This window comes from Labeo rohita, chromosome 2 (genome assembly GCF_022985175.1).
Source record: "Labeo rohita strain BAU-BD-2019 chromosome 2, IGBB_LRoh.1.0, whole genome shotgun sequence".
In the NCBI taxonomy this organism is placed as follows: domain Eukaryota; kingdom Metazoa; phylum Chordata; class Actinopteri; order Cypriniformes; family Cyprinidae; genus Labeo; species Labeo rohita.
In genome coordinates, this window is record NC_066870.1 from 18,101,236 (window position 1) to 18,127,913 (window position 26,678).

General features: G+C 36.4%; 1 protein-coding gene across 1 annotated transcript in view; it reads left to right on the forward strand.

The window, feature by feature from the left end:
- The window catches only part of grin3ba (glutamate receptor, ionotropic, N-methyl-D-aspartate 3Ba), a 65,856-nt gene extending 39,419 nt beyond the window's left edge, over positions 1-26,437 (forward strand). Inside the window, exons 3-10 of the mRNA XM_051125862.1 lie at positions 2,590-3,682; positions 6,246-6,391; positions 10,540-10,655; positions 16,193-16,344; positions 20,806-20,970; positions 24,262-24,332; positions 25,291-25,830; positions 25,944-26,437. Coding sequence (XP_050981819.1) covers positions 2,590-3,682; positions 6,246-6,391; positions 10,540-10,655; positions 16,193-16,344; positions 20,806-20,970; positions 24,262-24,332; positions 25,291-25,830; positions 25,944-26,127 — 2,467 coding nt within the window. The 3' untranslated portion in view covers positions 26,128-26,437. The remainder of the gene's footprint in view (positions 1-2,589; positions 3,683-6,245; positions 6,392-10,539; positions 10,656-16,192; positions 16,345-20,805; positions 20,971-24,261; positions 24,333-25,290; positions 25,831-25,943) is intronic.
- Positions 26,438-26,678: the final 241 nt, after the last annotated feature.

Here is a 26,678-nt window from a genome sequence, read left to right on the forward strand (position 1 = left end):
ACAGCGAGACAAGATCGTCTAGAGGTGTAATTTTCGTTTAGTATGCAGGGGGACCTGGGTTCAAATCCTTATTTAACATGCACACACACATTTATTTATATTATATCGTGATAGCCATGGTGATCACCAAGCATTTTCAGTCTATGGACATTTTCATATGAACATTTTGAACCTACGGACACATTAAATACGTTAACATTATTTCAGTTCTTTCCTACTTTTCACTATAATAATTACAGCATTGCCTAATTATAAATATTTTAATGAAGCAACATCATTCCTTATTGATGACCATATTGTTGCTATGTGGATTCAGTGTTCCATGTGTTCTGTCATTCATATACAGTGATGAATGGATTTAAATCATCAGTTACTCAAAAATTGTAAACTGCACCACACGTTTTGTGAATCAGAGGCTGTCGTTCAACAAAACGTGCCGTGCCTGTGAGATGCAGATTCCCTGAGCGCTGAGTGCAAACTGAGTTCCTGTGCTGCTTCTGCTGCTGTATTTAAGCATGCAATTGACTGAGCAAATAGCATTTTCACACAAGGCTGACATTTTGAACTATTAGCTGGTCTTGTTTTGATGAATGGAATTTATGTAAAATGCTTGAAATGCATTAAAACATACAAACAGTTATTCACAAGTTAACTCATGAATGGTTCCGAATGAATTACCTGCAGTTTTAGTGGGCCTTAACCCTGTAAAGCCTGACATATGAAATAATAGTCAAGAAAATTTATTTTTTGTGGCAGTTTAGATGTGTTTGTTTGTTTGTTTTAATTGGTTGAGTATCATATTTGATAAGACTTTTATGGCTTATGTAGTATGAAATATACAGTTGAGGTCAAAAGTTTACATCCCCCTTTCAGAATCATTAAAAATGTTAATTATTTTACCAAAATAAGAAGGATCGTACAAAATGCATGTTATTGCTTACTTAGTACTGACCTGCAAAAGATATTTCACATAAAATATGTTTACATATAGTCCACAAGAGAAAATAATAGTTGAATTTATAAAAATGACCCGTTTCAAAAGTTTTACATCCCCTGATTCTTAATACTGTGTTGTTACCTGAACGATCCACAGTTTTTTTCTGTAGTGTTAGTTGTTCAAGAGTTTGTTTGTCCTGAACAGTTAAACTACCCGCTGTTCTTTAGAAAAATCCTTAAGGTCACACAAATTCTTTGGTTTTCCAGCATTTTTGTGTATTTGAACTCTTTCCTACAATGACTGTATGATTTTGATCCGACTTTATATCCAACTTTTATCCAACTTTTCACGCTGAGGACAACTGAGACACTCATATGCAACTATTACAGAAGGTTCAAATGTTTGTTGATGCTAGAAAAGAAAAGAAAAGAAAAAAAAAACATACATTAAGAGCCGGGGGGTGAAAACTTTTGAACAGAATGGACGTGTACATTTTTCTAATTTTCCCTAAATATAATTTTTTTTCATTTAGTACTGCCCTTCAGAGGCTACAGAAGATACTTACATGTTTCCCAGATGACAAAATAAGTTAAATTTACCCTGATCTTCAAATTCAAAAAGTTTTCACCCACCGAGTTTATCCCATACTTCTGGCTTTCTTTCCTCAGAATTGACAAACTCTCCATTGTTGAGTTAAATCGAGTTATAAAGTTGGATCTAGGAGATATAAACCTGCATTTGCAAGAAAAATAGTCAAAAATGTTATATGTTTAAATAGTATTTTATGCTGTAACTGTAGAGCTAATACAATATGTCCCCTATGAACTGCATATGTAAATATTATGTAGACCGACTGTTTAAATCAAATTTAGTAATCATAGCAGGTTTCATCAAAAGTCTGTCCATGTAAACATTTCCGTTTAGCTTCAAATAGCATCTTTGACTACAATATTCTATAAAAATCATTTGCATTGCAATTCTGACATCCAAAGGCACAGCAATTTTTTTTCTCTTATTCCATGGATTTTACCCTCCACTTGTTACCAGTGTTTTTTCTACAACCTAATGCGCACACAGCTGCAAGTGACGTAACTGTGATGTTTACTTCAAATTGGTCTATACTAAAAGGCCTTGTACCTACTAGGAAAGTATGAGAAGTGCAGAAGGCATATGCAGTAGTAGATTGCGTATAAAAGGTTTTTCATCAAAGTTTCAAACACATTAATAATTTAGAGGCCTTAGAAATTTGTGTATCAAATATGCTACAGTACAGGGTAATTACAAAGGATAAATGATCTCTTTTGTCATATTTGATGTGAAACTAATGCAGTCGGCAACACTGAAATTACTGTATTTAATCCATGTAATCCAATTAAAATCAATCGTCAATAATCAATAATATAACAGGCCTGAAATAGCTAAAATTGTTTTTTATTTTCACTGCTTGCTTTGTTATCTATGTAGTATCACTTCTGTATACTACTTTTATTCCTTTGACTTCTTTTCACTAGTTATCTCCCTTGGCTCATGTGTAGGATTCAGTTCGCTAGAGATTCAGCAGAATTTTTTGCTCTGTCATCTCATCACTGTCTTTGCTTTTGCTGGATGCATATATATTCCTCTCACAATGCTCATGTCCCTGCTGTGCTCAGGTTCTTGTCGAACACTTCTTTCTCGGGGCTGACAGGCCCGGTGCGAGTGCAGCGCTCCCTCTCCAGGGTTCTTACCTCCCAGCGCTTCCACATATGGAGTCTACAGCGAGACCCGCTGGGCCAGCCAAGTTGGGTGACCGTGGCAAGTTGGCAGTCAGGCCGTCTGGAATTGGAAGAGCAGGGCTTGTGGCCAGGCATGACCCAACACCACCGGGAGGACGGCCCGGAGATCAGGCTCGGCGGCCGCTGGCAAGCGGGACTCCCAGTGGCGGGGAGCAGATTGCGGGTTGTGACCTTGGTCGAGCACCCGTTTGTGTTCACGCGGGAGGTGGATGAAGAGGGCCAATGTCCGGCGGGTCAGCTGTGCCTTGACCCTCAAACCAACAGCTCGGAAGTCCTCAACCAGCTGTTCAGAGAGCTGGAGCAAACCAACAGCAGTTCACTGCCAAATGACATGAGGAAATGCTGCTATGGATACTGCATTGATCTGCTGGAGAAGTTAGCTGAGGATATGCACTTCCAGTTTGACCTTTACATCGTAGGCGATGGGAAGTACGGGGCTTGGAAAGGCGGTAGATGGACTGGGTTGGTGGGCGACCTGCTCAGTGGCGTGGCGGACATGGCCGTCACCAGCTTTAGCATCAACTCCGCTCGGAGTCGAGTGGTAGACTTCACCAGCCCCTTCTTCTCCACCAGTCTTGGGATCCTGGTGCGCAGCAAGGACACGGCTGCACCCATCGGTGCCTTCATGTGGCCGCTTCACTGGTCCATGTGGGTGGGCATCTTTGTGGCACTGCATATCACAGCCCTTTTCATCACACTTTACGAGTGGAACAGTCCGTTTGGCATGACCCCGCACGGGCGCAACCGCATCAGGGTCTTTTCTTACTCTTCTGCCCTGAATCTCTGCTACGCCATCCTGTTCGGTCGGACCGTCGCCAGTAAAACTCCAAAGTGCTGGACCGGCCGCTTCCTCATGAACCTTTGGGCCATATTTTGCCTGCTGGTTCTGTCTAGTTACACAGCCAACCTAGCAGCTGTCATGGTGGGGGAGAAGACCTTCGAGGAAGTGTCAGGGATTCATGACGTCAAGGTAAAACACTGCAAATACACAATTTTTGTTTAATGACTGATTTAAACTGTACTGTAATTTGGCTAAATATCTATCCCTTAAAATAAAAATGCTGTAAATATATATCCAGACATTACCGTTTATAAATTTGGAGGAGGTTTTGAAGGCTTTTGAAGGTTTTTGAAGTCTCTTATGCTCACCAGAGCCACTGTTGGGAAAAGTTACTTTTAAAAGCAATGCATTACAATATTGTGTTACTCCCTAAAAAAGCAACTAAATACATTTAGTTACTTTTTAAATCTGGGCAGGGCTTGCTTAATATAAAGATTTCTATTTTTGGCTAATGTAAAAACCCTTTTTCACCATAAGCCTCTGGCTGAAGGAAAACTAAATTCAAGTCTGTATAGTAGAATGCAGAAGAAGAAAGTTCAACACTCTTCAGCACTCTTTTATCTTGAGTCATTTTTGCTTATTAGTATGGTACAATTGGATCGTTGAAGCTTAGCAGCAAAGACACTCGTTGATAAAATGTGATTAAATACATAAAGGATATTTGTGTTATTTAACATTTAATCATTGCAGGTTTGCCTCATATTCTGAGTTGCATTTCAATGCTTTTATTCATTTTGAAGAATACTAAATCTGTTTTTTTTTGTGAGTGAGATGAATCAATGCATGTTTACATTTACTCTAGAACTAAAGTAACATCTCACTTTCGATTTCCCTCAACATGGGGACAGGAGAGCTTTCAGTCAATAAATGGGATTAAAATAACGCATTACTTTACTAGTTACGTAATTTGCATTACTTGTAATGTGTTACCCCTAACACTGAACAGGGCTATATTTATTTGAACAAAATATAAGTAAAAACAGTAATATGAAAATTGCTGAAATATTATTACAGCTGAAAATATCTGATATCTATGGAAGCCTATTTCCGCCATTGAATAAAAAAAAGGTAACTGGGACATTTTATCTCACAATTCTGACTTTTTTTCTCATTGCATGATATAAACGCGCAGTTGCAAGTTATAAAGTCAGAATTGCGAGATATAAACTTTGACTATTTTTCTCAGAATTGCATAATATAAACTCAAAATTGCAAGTAATAAAGTCAGAATTGCACATTTTTTTCTGACTTTTTTTCTCAGAATTGTGAGATATAAACGTGCAATTCTGACTTTCTTTCTATATATAGATATAAACAGTTCTAAGAAATAAAGTTTTAATTCTGATAATTAAAGTCAGATTTGCAAGATATAAACTTCACAATTCTGACTTTTTTCTCAGAATTGCAAATTTATTTCTCACAATTCTGACTTTCTGTCTATATACAGATATAAACAGTTTTGAGAAATTAAGTTTTAATTCTGAGAATCAAAGGCAGAATTGCAAGATATAAACATATAAAGTTTAAAAGTTTATATCTTAAGATATAAAGTTTATATCTTACAATTCTGAGAAAAACTCAGAATTGTGAGACTCAAACTTGCATTTGCAAAAAAAAGGCATAATTGCAAGTTTATAATTTACAGTTCTGAGCAAAAAAGTCAGAATTGCAAGTTTGTATCATGCATTTCTGAGACAAAAAGTCAGAATTGCAAGTTTTTAAATCAGAATTGTGAGATATAAACTTGGAATTGAGAAAATATATATTATATATAACTTGCAATTGTGAGTTTATACCATGCAGTTCTAGTGAAAAATAAAAAAACTCGCAACTGACCCTTCACAAACAGCTTGACTGACAGGCGATCTGACCAATCATAACACCGAATCGCCATTCTATCCAACAAACAAAACAGACAGGAGAGAAGATTAACTTCGGTGGACTTAAACTTTAAAAACTGTGTGTACTAACGTCTTTCTGCAGTTGAAATAAAATGCGTTCTAATGTCCATTCATGTGTTTTTTGTGCTTTAAATAAAGAAGACAATTGGTTCACGTGTCATTAATCTAATAAGGCAATACAGTGATCTGTCACGGCACATTAAAGAGCCACAAAGCGGTATTTATTGTTTGAATTTCTTTAAAAAATTACATTTTAAAGCTGAGACCTTGTTTCATACCAGAAGTAAACTGCTCTGTCTTGTCTATCTGCGCATTGTCAGTCTCCTCTTTGCTGTGTGATGTATTTTTCACTGGGTTACAACATGATGTGTGGTGTGAGAGCTGTTTGTCAGACATAGGAACAGTAAGTAAGGAGGACGGGTTTTTAAAAAGGGTCAGTTGCGTATTGTGAAATGAAATTTTTTTTTATTTAAGAAACAGGCTTCCACAGTTTTCTGTTTTAATATATTTTAAAATGTAATTTATTCCTGTGATAGCAAAGCTAAATTTATAGCATCATTACTCCAGTCTTCAATGTCACCTGATCCTTTAGAAAGAAGTAATATCCTTGCTCAATAAACTTACTGACTCCTGAGCTTTTGAACGGTAGTGTATATAGTATGTATCCACAAAAACATGGTTGCACAATGATTCAGACTACGATAGTACCATGGAACTTTTTTGCAAGTGTTGGGATTATGTTTTTAAACCTTTCTCACACAATCGATTCACGTTTCATTGCTCTTTTCAAGCTCCATCACCCGTCTCTAGGGTTTCGCTTCGGCACAGTTCGAGAGAGCAGTGCTGAGGACTATGTGAAAAAGAGCTTTCCTGAGATGCACGAGTACATGAGGCGCTTCAACAAGCCCACCACTCCGGATGGAGTCTCTACACTCAAGTAAGTGTTTAGACCCAGGAGAGAAACAAAAGATAACAGGCAATTGAACATACCAGTAGTGGAAAGCCCAATGAAAAGATAACGGTAAAAAATAGGCAGAGAGAGAGAGAGCGTGGTAAATCTAATGAAATGATCAAACTGAATTTCTAAACAGCCTTTTTCGTCTGAAAGAAAAACACTTGCAATAAAGCGTATTTAGAAAGCTATCATCTTCAAACCTCACACTCACATAGACACATTCATATTCTTTTAACTCAATAAAATCAAGTGGTGCTGAGCAGGAGCGCAACATGCAGAAAACAAATAAAGCTTTAAAAGTAGAAGGGCATTTTGAAAAAAAAGTCTAAAGGGAAATAGAGCTCAGTAATTGCATGGTGCTGCTGGAGACACAGACAACAAGCAGCCCAAAGGCTGCAGGCACATACTACAACAATGAATAGGGTCACAATAAGAGGCCAATAATCAGTTCTCACCCTCAAGAGCTATTGACTACGCTGTGGATCTGTTTTGTATTATGCACTGTCAATATTATTCCTCTTTCATGAGGAATTATGCGCACCATCCAGCTCGCTCGATTTAAACAAACGGAGTTGACAGCAACAAGTGTCTGCTCTCCAGGCTTTCTGTCTGTAGTTTCGGTTTCCATTCATCCCTGAAAAAACAGGGAATGCTGCAGACTCCAAGCTGAGAAGAGAGGCAGTCACTCTCAAGTCAAATCTAAACTTGCTGAATGAGGCCAAAGGTTTTCTTCTGAGACAACAGCTAACTCCCCCGGCAAGTGTACGCTTACAGGCGTACGCAAACGCACACACACCGATTCTTCCTCAGATTCAGGCTCCCACATAGTGTGGCGTTTTACTTTGTACTTCCTGTCTTTTATGATTGACAGCGGTTTTCTTCCATGTCAGAAATTCTTCTGTTCGTTTCACAGGAGATAACTTACATGGTCAGCATTTTTAGAGTTTAGATTGCAACCATAGTTTGGAGCCATCCTTGCGTTTGTTTTTTTTTTATTATTTATTTCTTTTTTTAGAAAAGCATCCGGACAGTTTTTTTTCCTTTAAAAGACGCTGCATAAGAGCCTTAGTTTGATCCTTCAAAATTTTCCGGCACTTTATTTTCTGTCACACTTGAGGTAAAATAGAGGTCAGCTGATGAGTAAGCATCGCCTCACACAAGATATTGAACATTCAACATTTCTTCAGCGATAAACAACTAATGGAATATGATGTCATGCTCAAGGGGTCTTGTTTTTAATAAATAGTGACTCACAAATAACAAATAGTACTTTTAAAAAATGACAAATCCACATTCAGAGGTCAGAGGTTCATAAAATTTGGATCTCTGCATGTAAAAGCAAACTTTTTGAGCATAGCTATTAGGCGTGGGATGTATCGTTGTTACACACTGACGTTGCTGTGCTACGCTGTCACAAAAATGTTTGCATGTGTTTTTAAGCAGTGCAGATTAAAAAAAAAGGGATTTTAAGCCGTTGAGATGCAATCAGCAGCGAAAGATAACTCATTTCGCTTTATGCATGCGCTGTCTGGGATTCTGTTTTGTGTGAAATTGGTGCTCATAAAGTGTGGGAGTATTGAATGCTGCTTTGTAGGTCTTTAACGGTTAAATACACACACTTGTATGTGTCAAAATACCCATCTTTGCAAGTATCCTGATAAACACAGTAATTTAGGTCTTAAGTGAAAGCAAGCAGCTGAGAAAGAAAACAAATGTGTAACAGCATTGGATCTTGGCAGCTCTTAAAGTGACAGCAGTCTAGGTTTCCTGCGGTCTGTCATTCATGTTAATCAAACAACAAAAGAAAGAAAATCTCTCACTGCTCTTGACTAAATCTCTTTTGTAACTTTAATAAGAAGAAATATATATTTAATTTACACAGTGAAGCAGGGCTGCCACTAATGACTATTTATATAGCAATTAATTTATCGACTAAGTTATCGATTAATCGATTAATCTAAACAATTAATTTTTCACAAAAAATCAACAATTTTACTTAAAAACATTTTATTTTTAATAAAATCAGTTAATTGGAGATGTTTATGATTATTAAAATTGAATGGAAACATTAAAATGGAATCCAGAAAAGTAATGGAAAACACAGAATTTGGTAAAAATAAAACTGTAAAACTCAATTAATTAGACAGGCTTTTTGACTAATAAAATGTAATTTAACCATTAAAGTACACACTAAAAAACACTGGATCAAAAACAACCCAGTCTGGTTAAGTAAATATAGGACAGAACACATTTCGGGTTAATTTTACCCAGCTAATTGGGTTGTTTATTTAACCCATCATAATGGGTTGATTTAACCCAGCTAATGGGTTGATTCATTTTAATTGTAATATAGCTTAATTTGTACTTTATACATGAAATAATGTTTACAGATTAACTTAAATCATCTAAACTTTTGTAAAATACTCCACACAACCACTGGTTTGCATGATAACTTTCTTTATTTTCCTCTATTTATCATTTACAGCATTGTTTATCATTTTAATGTATACATTTGCCTATCTAAACTTGTTTAACGAACATTAAAAGTACAAATTAAACATTAAACAGAAGTAATTCATGTGTAATCGACCAGTCTGTTAGTGTTATTCCGTTTCAACTGTACCAGCGCTGGCTCTCGTGCCCGAGCTGTAGTCGTGTTTGGTGGGAACTTCTCACGGCTAAGACCGCTCTGCATGAAATTGAATAATATATAGCACAGTAATTATTTTATGAAATAAAATGTACACAAACCTGTTTTTACCGAAGAAATGCATCAATTCGATGGTGCTTAAAACTGCTCTCTCGACGCAAAATCGCAGTGATTGCCACTGCAGTTTAATGAATATGTGGACAACAAAATGTGTAAACTCAGACTGAGGGTTTGAGCTTTTATTTTGAAATCGTGATGAACAGTTAGCATAAATGAGAAAGATATGAATGTATCCTCCTGAATTTGCGAAGGTTCATAAATGATTTACCTTACAAATCTGAAGAAATGGCGCACGTTGCGTTTACAGATGAACGTTGCAACAACAACAACAAGAACAAAAAAAAGAAAAAACTTACAACAACATGCAGAGATGGAGTTCCACGCTCCACACAATTTTGCTAAATTATGATTTTTAAATGTGTTTAATGTATCATGTAGCCTTGGAAAACAGTCTAATAATGCGTTTCATGGATTCTCATCGTTAAATGCGCCACTTCCGGTATTTTGCCAGTTACTCGACGCAAGCAAAATTAAATTTTTTTAAATCGAATACTCGAAAAGAATTGACAAATAGCGACAGTGAAGAATACAGTGAAGAATATGCAGTGTTTTTATACATTTGATTACTTTATACAGCATATGTAGCATTTCTTATTTATTTGTACTACTGTAGTTTTATGTCCTATTTAGTTTCTTAGACTTTTTTAATCACTAAATGTTTACTTGCCTGATCTTGAGGGGGTTTTTTTAGGTTGGTATTAGTTATCTGTGATATTGACACTGTTGACAAGAATTACGACTTTATGGTATCAAAAATGTTTATATCATAAACCCCCTATTTAAAGCGAAAATAACTATATTGTGATATTTATTGCTACCGTGGAATAAGATTACTCATATCATGATATAAGATTGTAGTCATATTTCCGACTCTTACTAGCTGTAAACACACAGTCTTATGAGACAGATTTGGGAATTATTGTTTTATTTCAGGGTGATGTAATACTTGCAAAGTTTTTGTAATTGGCTTCATTAAACATTATTATTAGCCACTGTTTTTAGATAAAGCAGCATGTATTTATTTTGTTTCCCTTATTAAAAGGTTACACTATAAGCCTCTTTATAGAAACAATCTTTGCAATGTAAGCTTCTATAAAGAAACAAAATACAGGAGCAAACTACTCAAGGATTGCTTTAAAAAAGAAGTCTGGGGGGGGGTTACACACACAGTACACAAAAAAGCACTTTCTATTTAGTAAATCTGACTAAAGCCAGAAGATTTAAGCAGTTTATAGCTACAGGATTTGGGTTTGGTTCAGGCTTATTGTAATCAACTTTTAAAGTCAGTAGCAATTAGCATAAGTTTGGCTGGCGGTGTCTGTTTTGTTTGGCTCTGACTATCCTCCTCTGTGTGTTGAAGGACAGATCCCCCTCAGCTAGATGCCTTCATCATGGATAAAGCTTTGCTGGACTACGAGGTGTCCATAGATGCAGACTGCAAACTCCTGACTGTAGGAAAACCGTTCGCTATTGAAGGTAAGGACCCCTGTGCCACCGAGACATATTGCTGTCTTTCAGGAGTCTAGCACCTCTGGCCATGCCGCATTGAATTATATTAGCTTACAGAAGCCTGTGAAGTTGTTCTCTGAAAGGGCACAGGGTGTTTCTAACACTTTCTACAAATACACTATTAGAATTCCACCCCACATTAAGACACGTCCATGAATTCACCTCAAGGCTGTTGTAATTACCCTCCAAATCGAAGCAAGTCAAGTTTGACACATGTCATTTCATAAGGGAAAGCTATTACAGGGTGTAGATGGGTTTCATGGCAGTCACCCAGGCGTGTCCGCACCTCTCATCTGGATGTTATCTCCTGCTGCATGCATAGGAATTTTCCCTGCTATCTGCCAAAAGCTTCTTTTTTATGCCTTTGAGCCAGCTTTTTATTAGATGGATGATCAAGACTAAACCATTGCTATCACATCTGCTGGCCTGAAATGGACATCTCCGTCAGGGTCTGTAAAACCTGTAAACAGCGAGGTGCATAATCAAACCATGCAGGCGAAAAACTGGAGTCAGGCGTTCAAGGTTGTCACAATAAAAAGTGTCTTCAGTAGCTTATTAGTTTTTGTGGCAGTGTGGAAATTGGTCTTGTGAACTGTGAAAGTTCAGCGGTATTGATTACTGAAAAAAGCAGTAGTCAATGCACATAATAAACCTGTCTTTTTAGGCAAGTACCGGATAATGGGTGAAATGTTTTTAATAAGACGGAAACTGTATTTAACGTGATCACACTTTAATAAAAACAACAAGTTAGGCCTATTAATTGTAATGATTTCATTTCCATGGTTATTCAAACAACAAATAAATCATATAGAAAAAGCGAGCAAAGAACACAATATCAATGTATCTATCTGTTTAACTATCTATTTATCATCTAGATATGTCTATAATTATATTCACACAATTATTTATTACAATTAAATATAATTCTATAGTTTTATAAGTTTAATTCTTATCAGTCTAATAGATAGATAGATAGTCTAACTCAGATAGATAGATAGATACAGTAGTATATACAATTTGTAATCTGAATTTTTTTTTTTAGATTTGAAAGTATTTATTTTAACAACTAAAATTTACAACTTATAGAGATTATATCAATATAAAATAAATATTTTTAATACAGACATTACATTTATTACAATTAAAAAGCACTGCAAGCTATCTATCTATAGTATCTACGTATCTATATATATATCTTTATATTCATAGAAATAAGATATAAATGGATTTTTTAGATTTTAGCATCTAAAATGTACAACATTTAGAGATTATATAAACATAAAATAAGTATTTAATACAGACATTAACTAAATTTAAGTTATTACAATTAAAAATAGTTATAGTTTTATAATATTTCATTCTTATCTGCCTGTCTATAGATAGATAGATAGATAGATAGATACAATTTGTAATTGTAATTATTTTTTATATTTTTTATATTATTTTTTATATTATATACATGTTAAAATTATAATTATATTACAATATATAATATTAATATATAATTATATATTATCAATAACAATTTTAAATATTTATCTATCTATCTGTCTATCTGTCTATATATCTGTCTGTCTGTCTGTCTTTGTATTCGAAGAATTAAGATACAGATGGATTTTTTGGATTTTAGCATCTAAAATTTACAACATTTAGAGAAATCTCATAAAGATAAAAGTCAGACATTAACTAAATTTAAGTTTTTACAATTAAACAGTTAGCTAATAGTTAGATAATATTTTATTCTAATCTGTCTGTCTGTAATTAGATAGATGATAGATTATGGTACTTTTTACATTCCCCACAGGCATAAGTTCAATTCATAGGCTTTGCTCAAATTGAAAGAACACACTTCAGTAGAAACCGTGTCTTCTGAGTGGACCATGTTCTTTTAACGCTGCTGGAAAATCCCTTATTGTATTAGTTTCCACAGCACATTTTATGACTGCCTGGATCCACTCCATTAAGAGTATTCCAGCAGCCCGCCGGTGCCCCCTCTTCAAAGTGTTCAACAGCACACTTTTATTGGCTATAGAGGACTGAGTAAAATACAGCGGTGCAACTCTGTAGGAGAGGACAGAAGTTTATCAGGATGCAAGAGATGTTGTGCCACGTGCTGAAAGGAGGGGAGGGATTGCTTGCCAGGAATGATGTGTGGGTTTGCCGGTGCGGCGAGAGCTTTGATGAAATTTGTGGATGTCAGTGTTGCGCTCGTATCTCTCCGGCTGCCTGGCTGCAGAGACGCCGCAATGACAGACGTTCTGTCTACGGTGCATTGGCACGGGGTGCCAAAGATTCATGATTGTTCCTCCTCAAGGCTCTCTGACATATCAATAATAGAGGTATCAGTTCACAATGTGGATGGTCTCTTTAACAAAAGCCTGCCGAATTCATTGGACCAGCTGAGCTGTATGTGTAAAGTCGTCGTTTTGATGTTCTAACCAAAGTAGTTAACAGGTTCAAATTGTTAATATTATTTAATGCATTAGATTTCCCCTTGTGAAAAATAAGTACACTCAATTGAGTTAAATGTGCATTTAGTGTATTTTAAATCTCATGAGTTAATTTTTTTTAAATGTACTTGCAGTTAATACATCATTAATTAAATAAAAGTCCTTAAAGAGAGTTTTTTTTTTACACATTTAAAAGGACAGTTCACCCAAAAATGAAAATTCTTTCATTAATTACTCACCATCATGTCGTTCCTAACCCGTAAGACCGTTCATCTTCGAAACACAAATTAAGATATTTTTTATGGAGTCTAAGAGTTTTCTGACCCTGCATGACACATTCAAGGCCCAGAAAGGTAGTAAGGATATCATTAAAATAGTCCATGTGACATAAGAGGTTCAGCTGTAATTTTATAAAGCTACGAGAATACTTTTTATGCACAAAGAGACTAAAACTTTTTGCAACAATTTTATCTCTTCCATGTTAGTTCACGAGAGTAAACAAGGTGTTTTTTTTTCTTTGCGCACAAAAAGTATTCTCGTACTGTAGCTTCATAAAAGTATGGTTGAAGCGCTGGATTGTCACATATTTTAACAATGTCCTTACTACCTTTCTGGGCCTTGAGCGTGTCAATTGTGTTGCTGTCTGTGCAGGGTCAGAAAGCTCTCGGATTTCATCAAAAATATCTTAATTTGTGTTTTGAAGATGAACAACGGTCTTACAGGTTTGGAATGACATGAGGGTTAGTAATTAATTACACACTCTAAAAAAATGATGGGTTAAAAACAACCCAACTTGGGTTATTTGGCAACCCAGCAGTGGATAAATATTGGACAGAGCACATCCTGGGTTATTTTGACCCAGCTGGTTGAGTTAAATGATTTTACCCAACATGCTGGGTTGTTTTATTTAAGTCATCTATTAAAGATTGTTATGTTGCTGACATAAAATGGGCTGGAAATTAAACATCACACTCAGAATTGCAGAGGCAACAGCAATAATTAAAAGATGAACATTTATTATTAAGACAGAACACCCATGGACAAAAATATAAGACAAATTGAATTTATTTGGGTGAATACAGCATAGTTTACAATATTACATGCATTTAACAAGCATTTTAGAAATAAAAATGTAACATTTAAAAGCAACATTTTAATTTAAGTGTATTCAACCATTCTCTGTTATCACTTTTCACCAAAACAGTGCTAACTCTCATGCTGGTGTTGTATCGCAGAAATCTGAGCCGGTGATGGGCTGCTGTTTGCCAGGGGAACTACGAACCTCAGAGCGTGACCTTGCGTTTCACTCATAGCTGAAAGATGCCATGACTGACTCCATTACCTGCCCATAAACAAACAGTACTGAGATTAGAGAACATATTTTAACATCAAATTCAGTATTATAACAAATAAAATCAATTTGTTATGCAAGGCCAAAGGTGTTTCCATCATGCGAAACATCTTCTCCTTGTTGCACTGCATAAAATAATATCATTTACAGCACAGTAAAGATTTTATAAATGAAACTGAATGTATATAAAACTTTATTTCGCTGAAGAACTGCACCAAATTGGCGGAGCTGAGAAACGCTCTCTCCTGTAGAGAACTCAAAAAGCCTGCACTCTGACTGTAACTCAGCAGCTGGGTTGTTTCGTTGGAGACAGCGCTTGGGTAGAAAAAAATGACCCAGAAGCTTACTTACAGAAAAAATACCAAGCACTTGGGTAAAAAAAATATTAAAAACAACCCAATAAAATGACCCAACAAGCTGAACCCAGCATTTGGGTCAAAAAAAAAAAAACCTTAGCATATTTTAGAGTGCAGAAAAACTACACAGCACCTGGGTAAAAATATTAAAAACAACCCAATAAAATGACCCAACAAGCTGAACCCAGCATTTGGGTAAAAAAATAAAATAACCCAGCATTTTTTTAAATGCAGAATTTTTATTTCTGGGTGAACTATCACTTTAAAGGAATAGTTGACCCCAAAATTAAAATTTGCTGAAAATTTGCTTCATCCAAGATGTAGATAAGTTTTTATTTATTTATTTATTTTTATTATTATTATTTTTTTAATTGAAAAAAGATTTGTAAAAATTTGGCATTACATCACTAATTAGTGAATGGGTGCCACCAGACTGACAGTCCAAATAGCTGATAAAAACATCACAATAATCCACAAACCTACACAACTCTTGTCCATCAGTTAACACCTAGTGAAGTGAAAAGCTGCATGTTTGTATTAAACAAATCCATCATGCGGGTGTTTTAACTTAAAACTACTGCTTCTGACCATAATACGAGTCCATAATCCATAATAAGTGAATAAGTGAATAATTGCATCCCATCTCACTTTAAAATCCACCGACATATTTGTTTAGAATCATTTTAGACTGTTTTCACTTGGAATCAGTGCTTCTCTCGTCAGTTATACAAGATTATGTTTTTCCTGAAAAAAAAAAATCTATATTATGGATGGAGGACTCATATTTTTGCCAAAAGCAGCTGTTTGAAAAAAGTGTTTTAATGATAAATTTATTCCAAACAAGCTTTTCACTTGACAAGATGTTAATTGATGGACTGGAGTCGTGTAGATTACTTGTGGATTATTGCGCTGTTTATATCAGCTATTTAAATTCTGACGGCACCCATTCACTACAGAGAATCCACTGGTGAGCAAGTGATGTAATGCTAAATTTCTCCAAATCTGTTTTCATGAAGTATCTAGAATGGTCTGAGGGTAAATTTTCAGCATTTTTTTTTTTACATTTTTGGATGAACTGTTCCTTTAAATACTTTTTTTAGTAATGTTAAATTGAAAGTTTTTCTTTAAAGAAAATTGAAATCATTTAAAAAGCTTTGTTGTCCAAGAAGTACACTTATTTTTAGGTGCTGAATAACATGTTTGTTCCTTCTCAAGGTTCTCTGACATGTCAACAATAGAAGAATCAATTCACACTAGAATGTGGATGGTTTCTTTAACAAAACCCCACAGCGTGCATTGCTCTAGCTGAGCTGTACGTGTAAAGTTGTTGTTTTGTTATTCTTTCAGGTTACGGGATCGGTCTGCCCCAGAACTCCCCTCTCACTCGCAACGTGTCTGAATATGTCAGCCGCTACAAGTCTGACGGTTACATGGACATGCTGCACGACAAGTGGTATAAAGTGGTTCCCTGTGGAAAGAGGGTTTTTGCTGTGACAGAGGTGAGCCATCAAAAAAGACAGTCTGAGAGTGTGCAGAATATGTGTGCGTGTGTGTTTTTGTTCGCGAGCAGCTACTGCCCTTGACCATGTTCCTCTTTGAGCTCTTTTCCCCTGAAAAATCCTTTTGTTTGGAATTACTGTCTCCTGCAGTTTAATAGCCGTTCTGTCAGAGCGACAACGGGCCACCACAATCCATTTTCATTCCCGAGGGCTGCATGTCAGCCGTACCGCCCCGCACACCTGAGGCTGTGAGTAGCAGCCGCCAGCGCACTCCATCAATGGATCCTCAGTCAATAACCTCCCAGGAGTTGTAGCGCTCCTGTAAGACATTGTCTCTTACAGTCTGGCTTCATTACCTAGCTGTGGTTATGAATGGGTGACTTCATGAGCACAAGCAATGACATTTGTTTTCGGCCCCCGTGCCAGCTGGAACTCATCTCACGCTCTCTCTCTCTCCTGCTCCGGAGCCAAGCTGTCCTGTCACCACAGACACCATGCTGTAAAACCACTACTTTGCCGTGCAATAAATTCTCCAAACAAGCGGACAGGATCGACTGTGAGGTCCTCGCAGTCAGTCGCCTCCCTTTGAATGTTTATTCTGGAGCTGTTTATAGAAGGAGCTTCAAATGCAAAAGCAGCATTTTATCTCCTCAACGTAATTCAGTCTTAATTAAATTAGTCAGAATTCTTCAAACAGCATCTTGGGTTGTAGCCAGATACAAAGATGCGGGGTTGAAAGCGATGGGGAATTTAAAGCAACAATCCTACGTTAAGTCCTACGTCTGGCGTACTCTCAAAATAAATGAATAAATAAATTATGAATAAACAAATGCCAAAATTTGTTCCTTAATACTACTTTGTTGTTCACAGCAAAAGCACTTCTTTGGTTTTTGTGCCAACAGAGTGTATAAAGCCAACAACAAATACGTGTTTGTCTTAAAGAGTACCTTCTAACCTTTATGTGAGAGTATTTTTAATTTATTTTTAATATAGCAGGATTGAAGGTAATGCATTACAAAAAGGATAATGCTTTTAAGTGCACCCTTAAGCTATGTATAATGGTATCAAACATGCATTTCAAATCTTCATAGTATATATATAACTGTACTTTCAGATAATATTAATAAAATAAAAGGCCACTTAAGTGTACTTAAGTGAAGTACACCTTTCATTTTAATAATCCTTGAAGAAGGACACATATTTTGATCTGTTGACTAACATACTAAAGCATGTGTACTTGATTATATTAGTTTTAACTGTAATGTGTTATCCAATATTACATTTAAATGTAATATTTTAAAGGGGTCATCGGATGCTAAGTTCACTTTTACATGTTGTTTGAACATTAATGTGTGTTGGCAGTGTATGTACCAATGACAGTGTATGTACCAATTTTTTATCACCCTATAATGATAAAAATCCATGCAGTGGTTTTTAATTAATCTGTAAAAATAATATTCCCTTTTTCAAATCAAGCCGTTCTCAGATGCCTGTCGTTGTGGCGTCACACCCACAGAGGCCGCTCCCACGATAGTTGATTGACGTGAGTGTCTTACCTCAGATCAGCTGTAACAGTCCAACCTCCATGTTTTGATGCTGGAGCAGGGATGTAAGTTAGACAACAATTGAGCGATTGAGGTGTTCTGTTGCTGGATGTAATAATGAACGTAGTGGCCGTCATTTACTCCCGACATCTGAGCCGCTGAAGATGCAGTAGATTACGTTTGTTTGTGAAGGGAATGCACCTCCCGATTTACATATATCCGTCTATGTTCGTGCGAATCATTCCTGATCCAGCTTCACTTACAGCAGAAGTGAGTATAAGGTTTTTTTTTTTATAAATCTTTGAGATCACCTTTCCTAATAACGTGCTAGTTAGCAAGTTTAGCGGCTAAATGGGACTAAAAGCAGCTAAAGTAAACATGCTCGTCACTCCACAGAGAGAAGAGAGGTGAGGGGCGAGCAGAGCTCATTTGCATTTAAAGCAGCCTCAACCAGAATGGGATGATTTTTGCAGAGTTAATTTTGACAAGGTAAAAAGGGTGTTGTTTTACACTACCACTGAGAATTTTTAGCCAAAGTATATTACAGACTTTTCTTTAAGACCCTAAAGAATCATATCAACTTATGGAAAATGGGCATCCGATGACCCTTTGAAATATACTAAACTGCAACTTCATGTTGTATTTACAAATATATTTAATATCATGATATACAAGTTTCAACAGAAACTGTCTGTGTATGAGGCTGTTTAAATGTAGTTCACACTTAAGTATGTTTTTTTTAAAGTTTATTATATCAGTTACACTTTACAATAAGGTGTCATATGTTAAGTAATGTATTAAGTAACATGAATGAACAATGAACAATACGTTTATTGCACTTAATTTCTTAATCTTTGTTAGTGTTTGTTAATAACAATACAGTCGTTCATTGTTAGTTCATGTTAGTTCACAGTACATTAACTAATGTTAACAAACACAACCTATTATTTTAATAATGCATGTGTAAGTGCTGAAATTAATTCAGATTAATAAATACTGTAGAAGTATTGTTCATTCTTAGTTCACGTTAACTAATGTAGTTAAATTATTAACCTTATTGTAAAATGTTGCCAATAATCTTTGTTAATTTTAATGTGAAAAGATAATTGTTCATTTTGTATATTAGTTCACAGTGCATTAATTCAGTGCAAAAATACAGTCATTCACTGTTAGTTCGTTAGCTCAGAGTGCATGAATTAATGTTAACAAGCACAACTTTTGATTTTACTAATGCATTAGTAAATGTTGAAATTAATATTAATAAATGATTAATAGATTAATAAATGCTGTAGAAGATTGTTCATTCTTAGTTCATGTTAAATAAACTAGTTAGCTAATGTTAGCTAATGAACCTTATTGTAAAGTGTAACTAATTATCTTTGTTACTGTTAATGTAAAAAATATAATTGTTCATTGTTTGCTCGTGTTAGTTCACAGTGCATTAATTAATTAGGTAGCAATAAGGTTCAATAGTTAACATTAGTTAACATGAACTAAGAATAAACAATACTTCTACAGCCTTTACAATACTTATACAACCCTTAACTAATATTAACAAATTAAACCTTATTGTGAAGTGTTACCATTATTTTCTTTTATATGTGCCCTTTTTAAAAGTATGCTAAAGTTGTTTCACAAGAGTCATGAACTAACAATAAACAATGAGCATTTTTACAGGATTTAATAATCTTCTTTAATATTAGGTGCCTTTACTAGGTTAAGGACAGGTTTTGTAGTATGGTTTGGCTTAGAGTTGGTTAAAATTAGTTACAAATATAGTTACATGCAAGTGTTTTTTATATGAAATTGTACAAACGTACAGTAAATTTATTGTATCAAATGATTCATTAAAAAGGTTAATACACTTACTATAAAGTTAGATTAATTAATTAGTCTAGATTAATGTTCATTTCTAAGTGTACTATTGTTCTTTCTTAATACATGTGTTGAAAATACACTAATTTTAATTTATACAACTTAAATGTATGCAACCCTAAACTTAACATATAGAACCTTACTGTAAATTGTTATCGCTTTATTTTAATGAAACCAGAGCAGCCAGCATGTGGTGCCGTGAGCACTTCATCTGGCTGGTAGCATGTATGCATATGTATGCATGTGCATTTAGCCACTATCCCCCCTATAACACTCTCTTGGAAAGTGACATCATGATAAAGGGCTGTAGCCAATCTTGTTATGTGTTAAGAATGAACACACTTACCCACAGCAGAGGTGTGATGGAGTGAACATAGGACTGCAGTCTCTGTGCAGTGTTAGATGACCAATGAGTGTCTGATATTGCGACACATATGAGGGACGGAAAGTGGAATATTTTCCCCTCTTCAACTACCCCAAGTCAGCATGACTTTCATTTCAATTATAACAGCAATACTTTATAAAATCGTGATTAGTTCTAGTCAGCAGGACTCCTTCTCACTCCAGATCAAAGCCATTGCAGGGGAATGATGGATTCCTTTGTGTACGTTGGGACTTCTAACACCCGAGGGGAAAATAACGTTGGGCCGGGCACTGGAAGGTCTATAATACCTGGAGAGAGCTAAACTGTTAAGAAGGAAAAAATAGTGAGTGCTGGTAAAACATCTGCTGTAGTATGAGATGAAGTATTGGTGATATACAGGTTGCTTGCAGAATATATATATATACATATATATATATATATATATATATATCTGTCAATGGAACCAAACCCAAGAAAACATTCTAATATGCTGATTTGGTGCTCAATATGCATTTCGTGTTATTATCAATGTTTAAAATAGTTGTGCAGCATTAAAAAAAACAAATAAATAAAAATAAAAGATTGATTCTCTGGGCAATAGGTGCAGTCAGCAACAGAGCTTTATTACACTGTGATCCTCTCTTGTGATTTTATTTATTAATGTTCATGTGTGTGCAGACTCTGCAGATGGGTATTCAGCATTTCTCGGGGCTGTTCGTGCTGTTGTGTGTGGGGGTCGCAGGTGCTTTACTCACTCTGCTGGGAGAGCACACTTTCTTCAAATTCATCCTGCCTCACCTCCGCCACCAGCAGAGATTCAAATACTGGCTCCACACCAGTCAGGTGAGTGCCTGCCTCCATATGCTACAACTGACAAACATAGTTAAATAACCTTCAAAAACAGATAAGCGTATAAAGGCTGATAATGCTAATGTCGTGCCAGTTAACTAAAGAAATTACTTTTTCACTTCTATCTTTTATTAAATCTCCTTTTTGGAGATAAAAGGCATGCTGCTGTCATAAACACAGGTGCATGTGCTCCCTCTAGTGTTAGGAAGCTGAAAGCACAAGTCAGTAGGGTATACAGTAAAGATCAAGATTAGAAAACAATCTATAAATACTTGTTTTTTCCGAATTAGAGAACAACAACTGCTGTAGCACGAGGGAAGATTACAACTAAAATTTTGGAAGGTTACAGCTGTCAGGAATTAGTAGGAAGTGTAGAGGCCTTTGCTTTGAATGACTTCAGCACATCTGTGGCCGCAGGACATCACTAGTTTTGCCAAGGATCTTCCAGAGATTTTCAATTGGGTTTAGATCAGAACTCTGGGTGGCCATTTCATTATTTCAGTGTTCTTAGCTTCAAGGAATGGCTTTAAAGGGTTACTCCACCCCAAAATTAAAATTTTGTCATTAATCACCCTCATGTCGTTCCAAACACATAAAAGCTTTGTTCATCTTCGGAACGCAATTTAAGATATTTTGGATGAAAACCAGGAGGTTTGTGACTGTCCCATTGACTGCCAGGTAAATACCATTGTCAAGGCCCAGAAAAGTATGAAAGACGTTGTCAAAATAGTCCATCTGCCATCAGTGGTTAATCAGTGGGATATTTTGGTTTTTATCCAAAATATCTTAAATTGTGTTCCCAAAATGAACAAAGCTTTTACGGGTTTGGAACGTCATGGGGGTAGGTGATTAATGACAACATTTTCATTTTGGTGTGGAGTAACCCTTTAACTGTTTTGCAGTGTGATGGGGAGCATTGTCTTGCATCTTTCTGAAGGAGGTTCTGATAAACATTTGCATTCTCCCTGCCATGTAGCTGTATAATAGGCCCAACTCCTGCTGCAGAAATATTCCCACAAACCATGATACTTCCTCCTCCACCTTTCACTGACTTCTTTACGCATTTGGGCTTTGGTCTTTCCCCAGATTGATGCCGGACTTAATGTTTCCCATCAGACCCAAAAAATTTAACTAGCTCTCATAAATAAAGTGAACTTTGGATCAGTTCACTTCTCTCCACACAACATGCTCCTCAGCAAAGTTGAGCTTAGCCTTTCGATTCTTTCTGCTGATGAGAGGTTTGATCACTGTAGAGTGCACTTTCAATCCGACTTCTCTTAAACGTCCCGAGACAGATCCTTACACTGTTCAGTGCTGAACTGGCAAGCAATTCCAGCTGCAGTGTTGAACCCATTCCCCATTGAGAGTCTCCGCATTATCCTGTCTTCTCGTGCATTTGTCTTGCGTGGATGACCAGCCTTTTGGGGGGAGTTGAATGAAGTAGTGTCATTGTAAACCTGGATATTTGAGAAATCATAGATTTGGAATGACCAACATCTCTTGCAGTGGCCGAAAGTGTCATCCCTTTGACCTTTATCTGGACAACCTACTGTCACAGAGTTTCAGTCACCTTAGATCGGCCTGCCATTTTACAATCTCAGTGAAAATTGGAGGAATGCTTCCAGTTAAATAGGTTTTGTCATATAATTAAGAAAATTAGCTCCAGATGTCAGATTAAAGTTCACTTCCCGAACAAAAATTTACAGATAATGTACTCACCCCCCTTGTCATCCAAGATGTTCATGTGTTTCTTTTTTCAGTTGTAAAGAAATTGTTTTTTTTTGAGAAAAACATGTCAGGATTTCTCTTCATATAGTGGACTTCTGTGGTGCTCCCAAGTTTGAACTTCCAAAATGCAGTTTAAATGCAGCTTCAAAGGGCTCTAAAAAATCCCAGCTGAGAAAGAAGGGTCTAGTGAAATGATCTGTTATTTTCTCAAAAAAAAATATTGACAGCATATACTTTTTAACCTAAAATGCTTGTCTTGTCTAGCTCTGCGTCAACTCTGTGTATTCTGGTTAAAGACAGTTAGGGTAGGTCAAAAAACTCCCATCTCATTTTCTCCTCCAACTTCAAAACCGTCCTACATCACTGCAGAAGTACCAACCCAATGTTTACAAAGTGAACATGCAAAGATCATCAAATGCCCTTTACAAAAAAAGGTAAAACAGTGATGTAGGATGATTTTGAAAGACAGTTTTGAAGAAAATGAGATGGGAGTTTTTCAACATACCCTAACTGTCATAATACCTTACATTTATATAGCGCTTTTCTGGGCACTCAAAGCGCTTTACATAGAACGGGGAATCTCCTCAAACCACCACCACTGACATGAACCGAAATATACAAATTTCACACAGAGCTAGACAAGATGAGTGTTTGAATTTAAAAAGTAGATAGATTGTAATTTTTTTTTTAAATAAGCAAACGTTTTGCTAGATAAGACCATTCTTCCTCATCTGGGAGCATTTAGCACTCTTTAAGCTGCATTTAAACTGCATTTCGGAAGTTTGAACTCGGGGGCACCATAGAAGTCCACTATATGGAGAGAAATCCTGAAATGTTTTCCTCAAAAAACAATTTCTTTATGACTGATGAAAGAAAGACATGAACATCTTGCGTGACAAGGGGGTGAGCAAATTATCTGTAAATTTTTGTTCTGGAAGTGGACTTCTTTTTTAACGGCAATAACTTGGAGGTATCTGTAAGTGTTCAGAAAATTGCTGGATGTTCTCTAATTTTGATCTCCACTGCATATATTGTATTTCAGTGGTTCTCAAACTTTTTATACCAAGTACCACATCAGAAAATATTTGCCTCTCCAAGTACCACCATGATGACCAGCATTAAAATACAATAGCATAGTACGCCTAACTATTTCAGCTACAGCTCTGCACAGTTCAAAAGCAAGGCAGATTTACTTCTAATAAGAATATTTATCGTTGTCAGCCACTTTAACACTGTAAATACACAATTTGAACATTAATACTGCACAGTACTCACAAACAGGTAAATAAAAAACTTAAATAATGATAAAATTAAAATATGTTGTACCTAAAATTTAAATAAAAACTGTACTGTACATGTAAATGTAAGAAAAGATGTAATAAAAATAAGGATTAAATTAAATTGTATTGTGTTTTAACATCAAATTATATTTAATTCAGTGATTCCTCTGTGTACCACTAGAGGGAGCCTGAGTACCACACTTTGAGAACCACTGTTGTATTTGATTAAGTATACTCAATATGACTCTTGTTCTGTGTCTTTTTTCTATTTCTACAGAAAATCCACCGTGCGTTAAATATGGGTTGTGGTGATGAGAGGAAATCAGAGGTTGAGAGCAGTGACAGATGGTAAGTTAAAATTATTGCATAATAAATTGACAAATTACCAAATGAAAGTGGAGTTGAATGTCATAATTCTCCTCATTGACAGTTAGACTAATGTTAAATTACAGCAATTTGTTAAATCGCTCTCTGAAATTCTGGAATGGGCCTGTTCTGATGGCTAGTCATCAAATATTTCTTTATAATGAACAATAATGATATAATTGTTCATTGTCACAGGCAAGCAATTTCCAATAATATGTAATGTATAAAGACATCTAAAATAATAATCAGAAAAATATTTACAATTTTAAATGTAACAGTTTATTAAACTTTAGACAAAATAGGTTTAAAAAGTTTGCTTATATTTTTGTTGATTATTTTATTAGATCAGGTTATATATTTCTATACAATAAAAACATATTTTTGCATTTATTTTATAAAAAGTGGAAAACATTTCACTGGAAAAAGACATGAGTATGAAGTGGAGAAGGAGGTTAAAAGGATAATAAATATATGAAAATATACTATAAATGCTTTTTACTTACTAAAAAAGTAAAAACTGTCAAACAGACAACAGAAGGCATGTAATAAATTGTGCAAAACAGGTTAATCATGTAATATTAAATATGATACAGTAGGCTTTATAGGGTTATTATGTATTATGTACCCTTTATTTTGCAGTAATGATCAGTTGACTGTACACTATCAATTTGCATACTTTGTATAATAACAGTATTGGTTTGAGCTTTGAACTAATTTGTGCAATTAGTGTTATGTTAAAAAAAAAAAACACCCCTAAGAAAGGAATTATAACACAAAGGACAAAAATCAATATTGGACTCTTCAGTAAAAAGCGAGTAGCTACTGTTTCATTAATGGCATATTGAAGAGTCTCTGTGTTTCCATTGATTGTGGGGTCAGTTTGTGAAGTGCTGTGTTCCTGCATCTTGTAAAGCTGATTGCTGGTGTGTTTTCCTCTCAGTCCCACCTTGTGCCTGTCAGAGAACTGTAATCTCCACCGCCTGCCGCCCTCCGCTTCTTCTCCTCCGCCCTCCACCTCCTCAACTTCCCCTTCCACTTCTACAACCAAGTGGAACAATCAGAGCGCGAAGGCCGGTCGAGAGGCCAAAGAGCATAACAAGCGTGTCCACTTCAACTTGGAGACTCTCAACAGCTACCAACTCCAAGCTCCGCCCACTGGGCCGGAAAGGAGCCGGCGGGGGTTGGTGGGAAGCCCGCCCACCCAGTTGTGTTCCAACGGCGGTCCTAATCCCAGTCTTAGCCTGGTGCTCTCACCCCCGGCCTGTTCTGGACTCTCAACACCATGGGAAGAAGAGCTGCGGGAGCTGCAAGGGAGGATCGAAGAGTTTCGCGGCCAGCTCAGGGCCGCCCTGGCCAGGCGAGCCGAGCTCCAGCGGACCCTGGTCAGACAACGGCTCGGTCAATCCCAAACAAGCTCGGCAGCTAATCCCACGACTACCACCACCACCAACACCCTGACCAAAGACATCAACAGGGCGAGGTGATGTATGCTATGTGTTAGGACACTTACAAAGGCGGTGAGTATGAGGGGATACGGGACCTTCTCTCATCTGAGAAGTCATGCCACGCTGTTTCCGCCTTCTCCTTTCTCAGTGACTGCTGGAGTGCTGCAGTGATGGATGAAACACTCTGTGATGGAGATTCAGCTTGTAATCCTGCAGTCTGGCTGACTTCCAGCTCCAGAGAGAAAGCATTTATCTGTGTGTGTGCGTTTAAAGCCAGGCAACTGGACAGAGAACAGACACCTAATGCAACCATTCACTGCTGGCCAAGGTGAATATCTGTCTCCACAGACGTCCAGCATGAAAATGGCTTCATTTTGTAAATAATTCAATGGGATTACTTAGTGGGATAAGCAACAATGTGACACACGGCAGGCCAATGGACCGCCCACAGTCCCCTCAATGACCGCCTGATGCACATTGCACACACAAATAACAGCTCCAGTTATGATATGATTGGCAGGTGTTTAGCAAGTTCTAGGAATAAAGGCACAAAGGTTTGTTTGATCAGTCATCATGGTCAAGTTAAAAGTTAGTTCACTCCTGAATTGAAATTTCCTGATAATTTACTCACCCCCTTGTCATCCAAGATGTTCATGTCTTTCTTTCTTCAGTCGAAAAGAAATTAAGTTTTTGAGGAAAACATTCCAGGGTTTTAGTGGACTTCAATGGTGGCCTGTGGGTTTTTAGGTCCAAATTGCAGTCTCAATGCAGCTTCAAAGAACTCTACACAATCCCAGACAAGGAATAAAGTCCAAAGTGTGCTTTGTTTTGTACGCTAGTGTGTGCAGTTGAATAAATAACCTTTCAAAGTATACTCCATTTG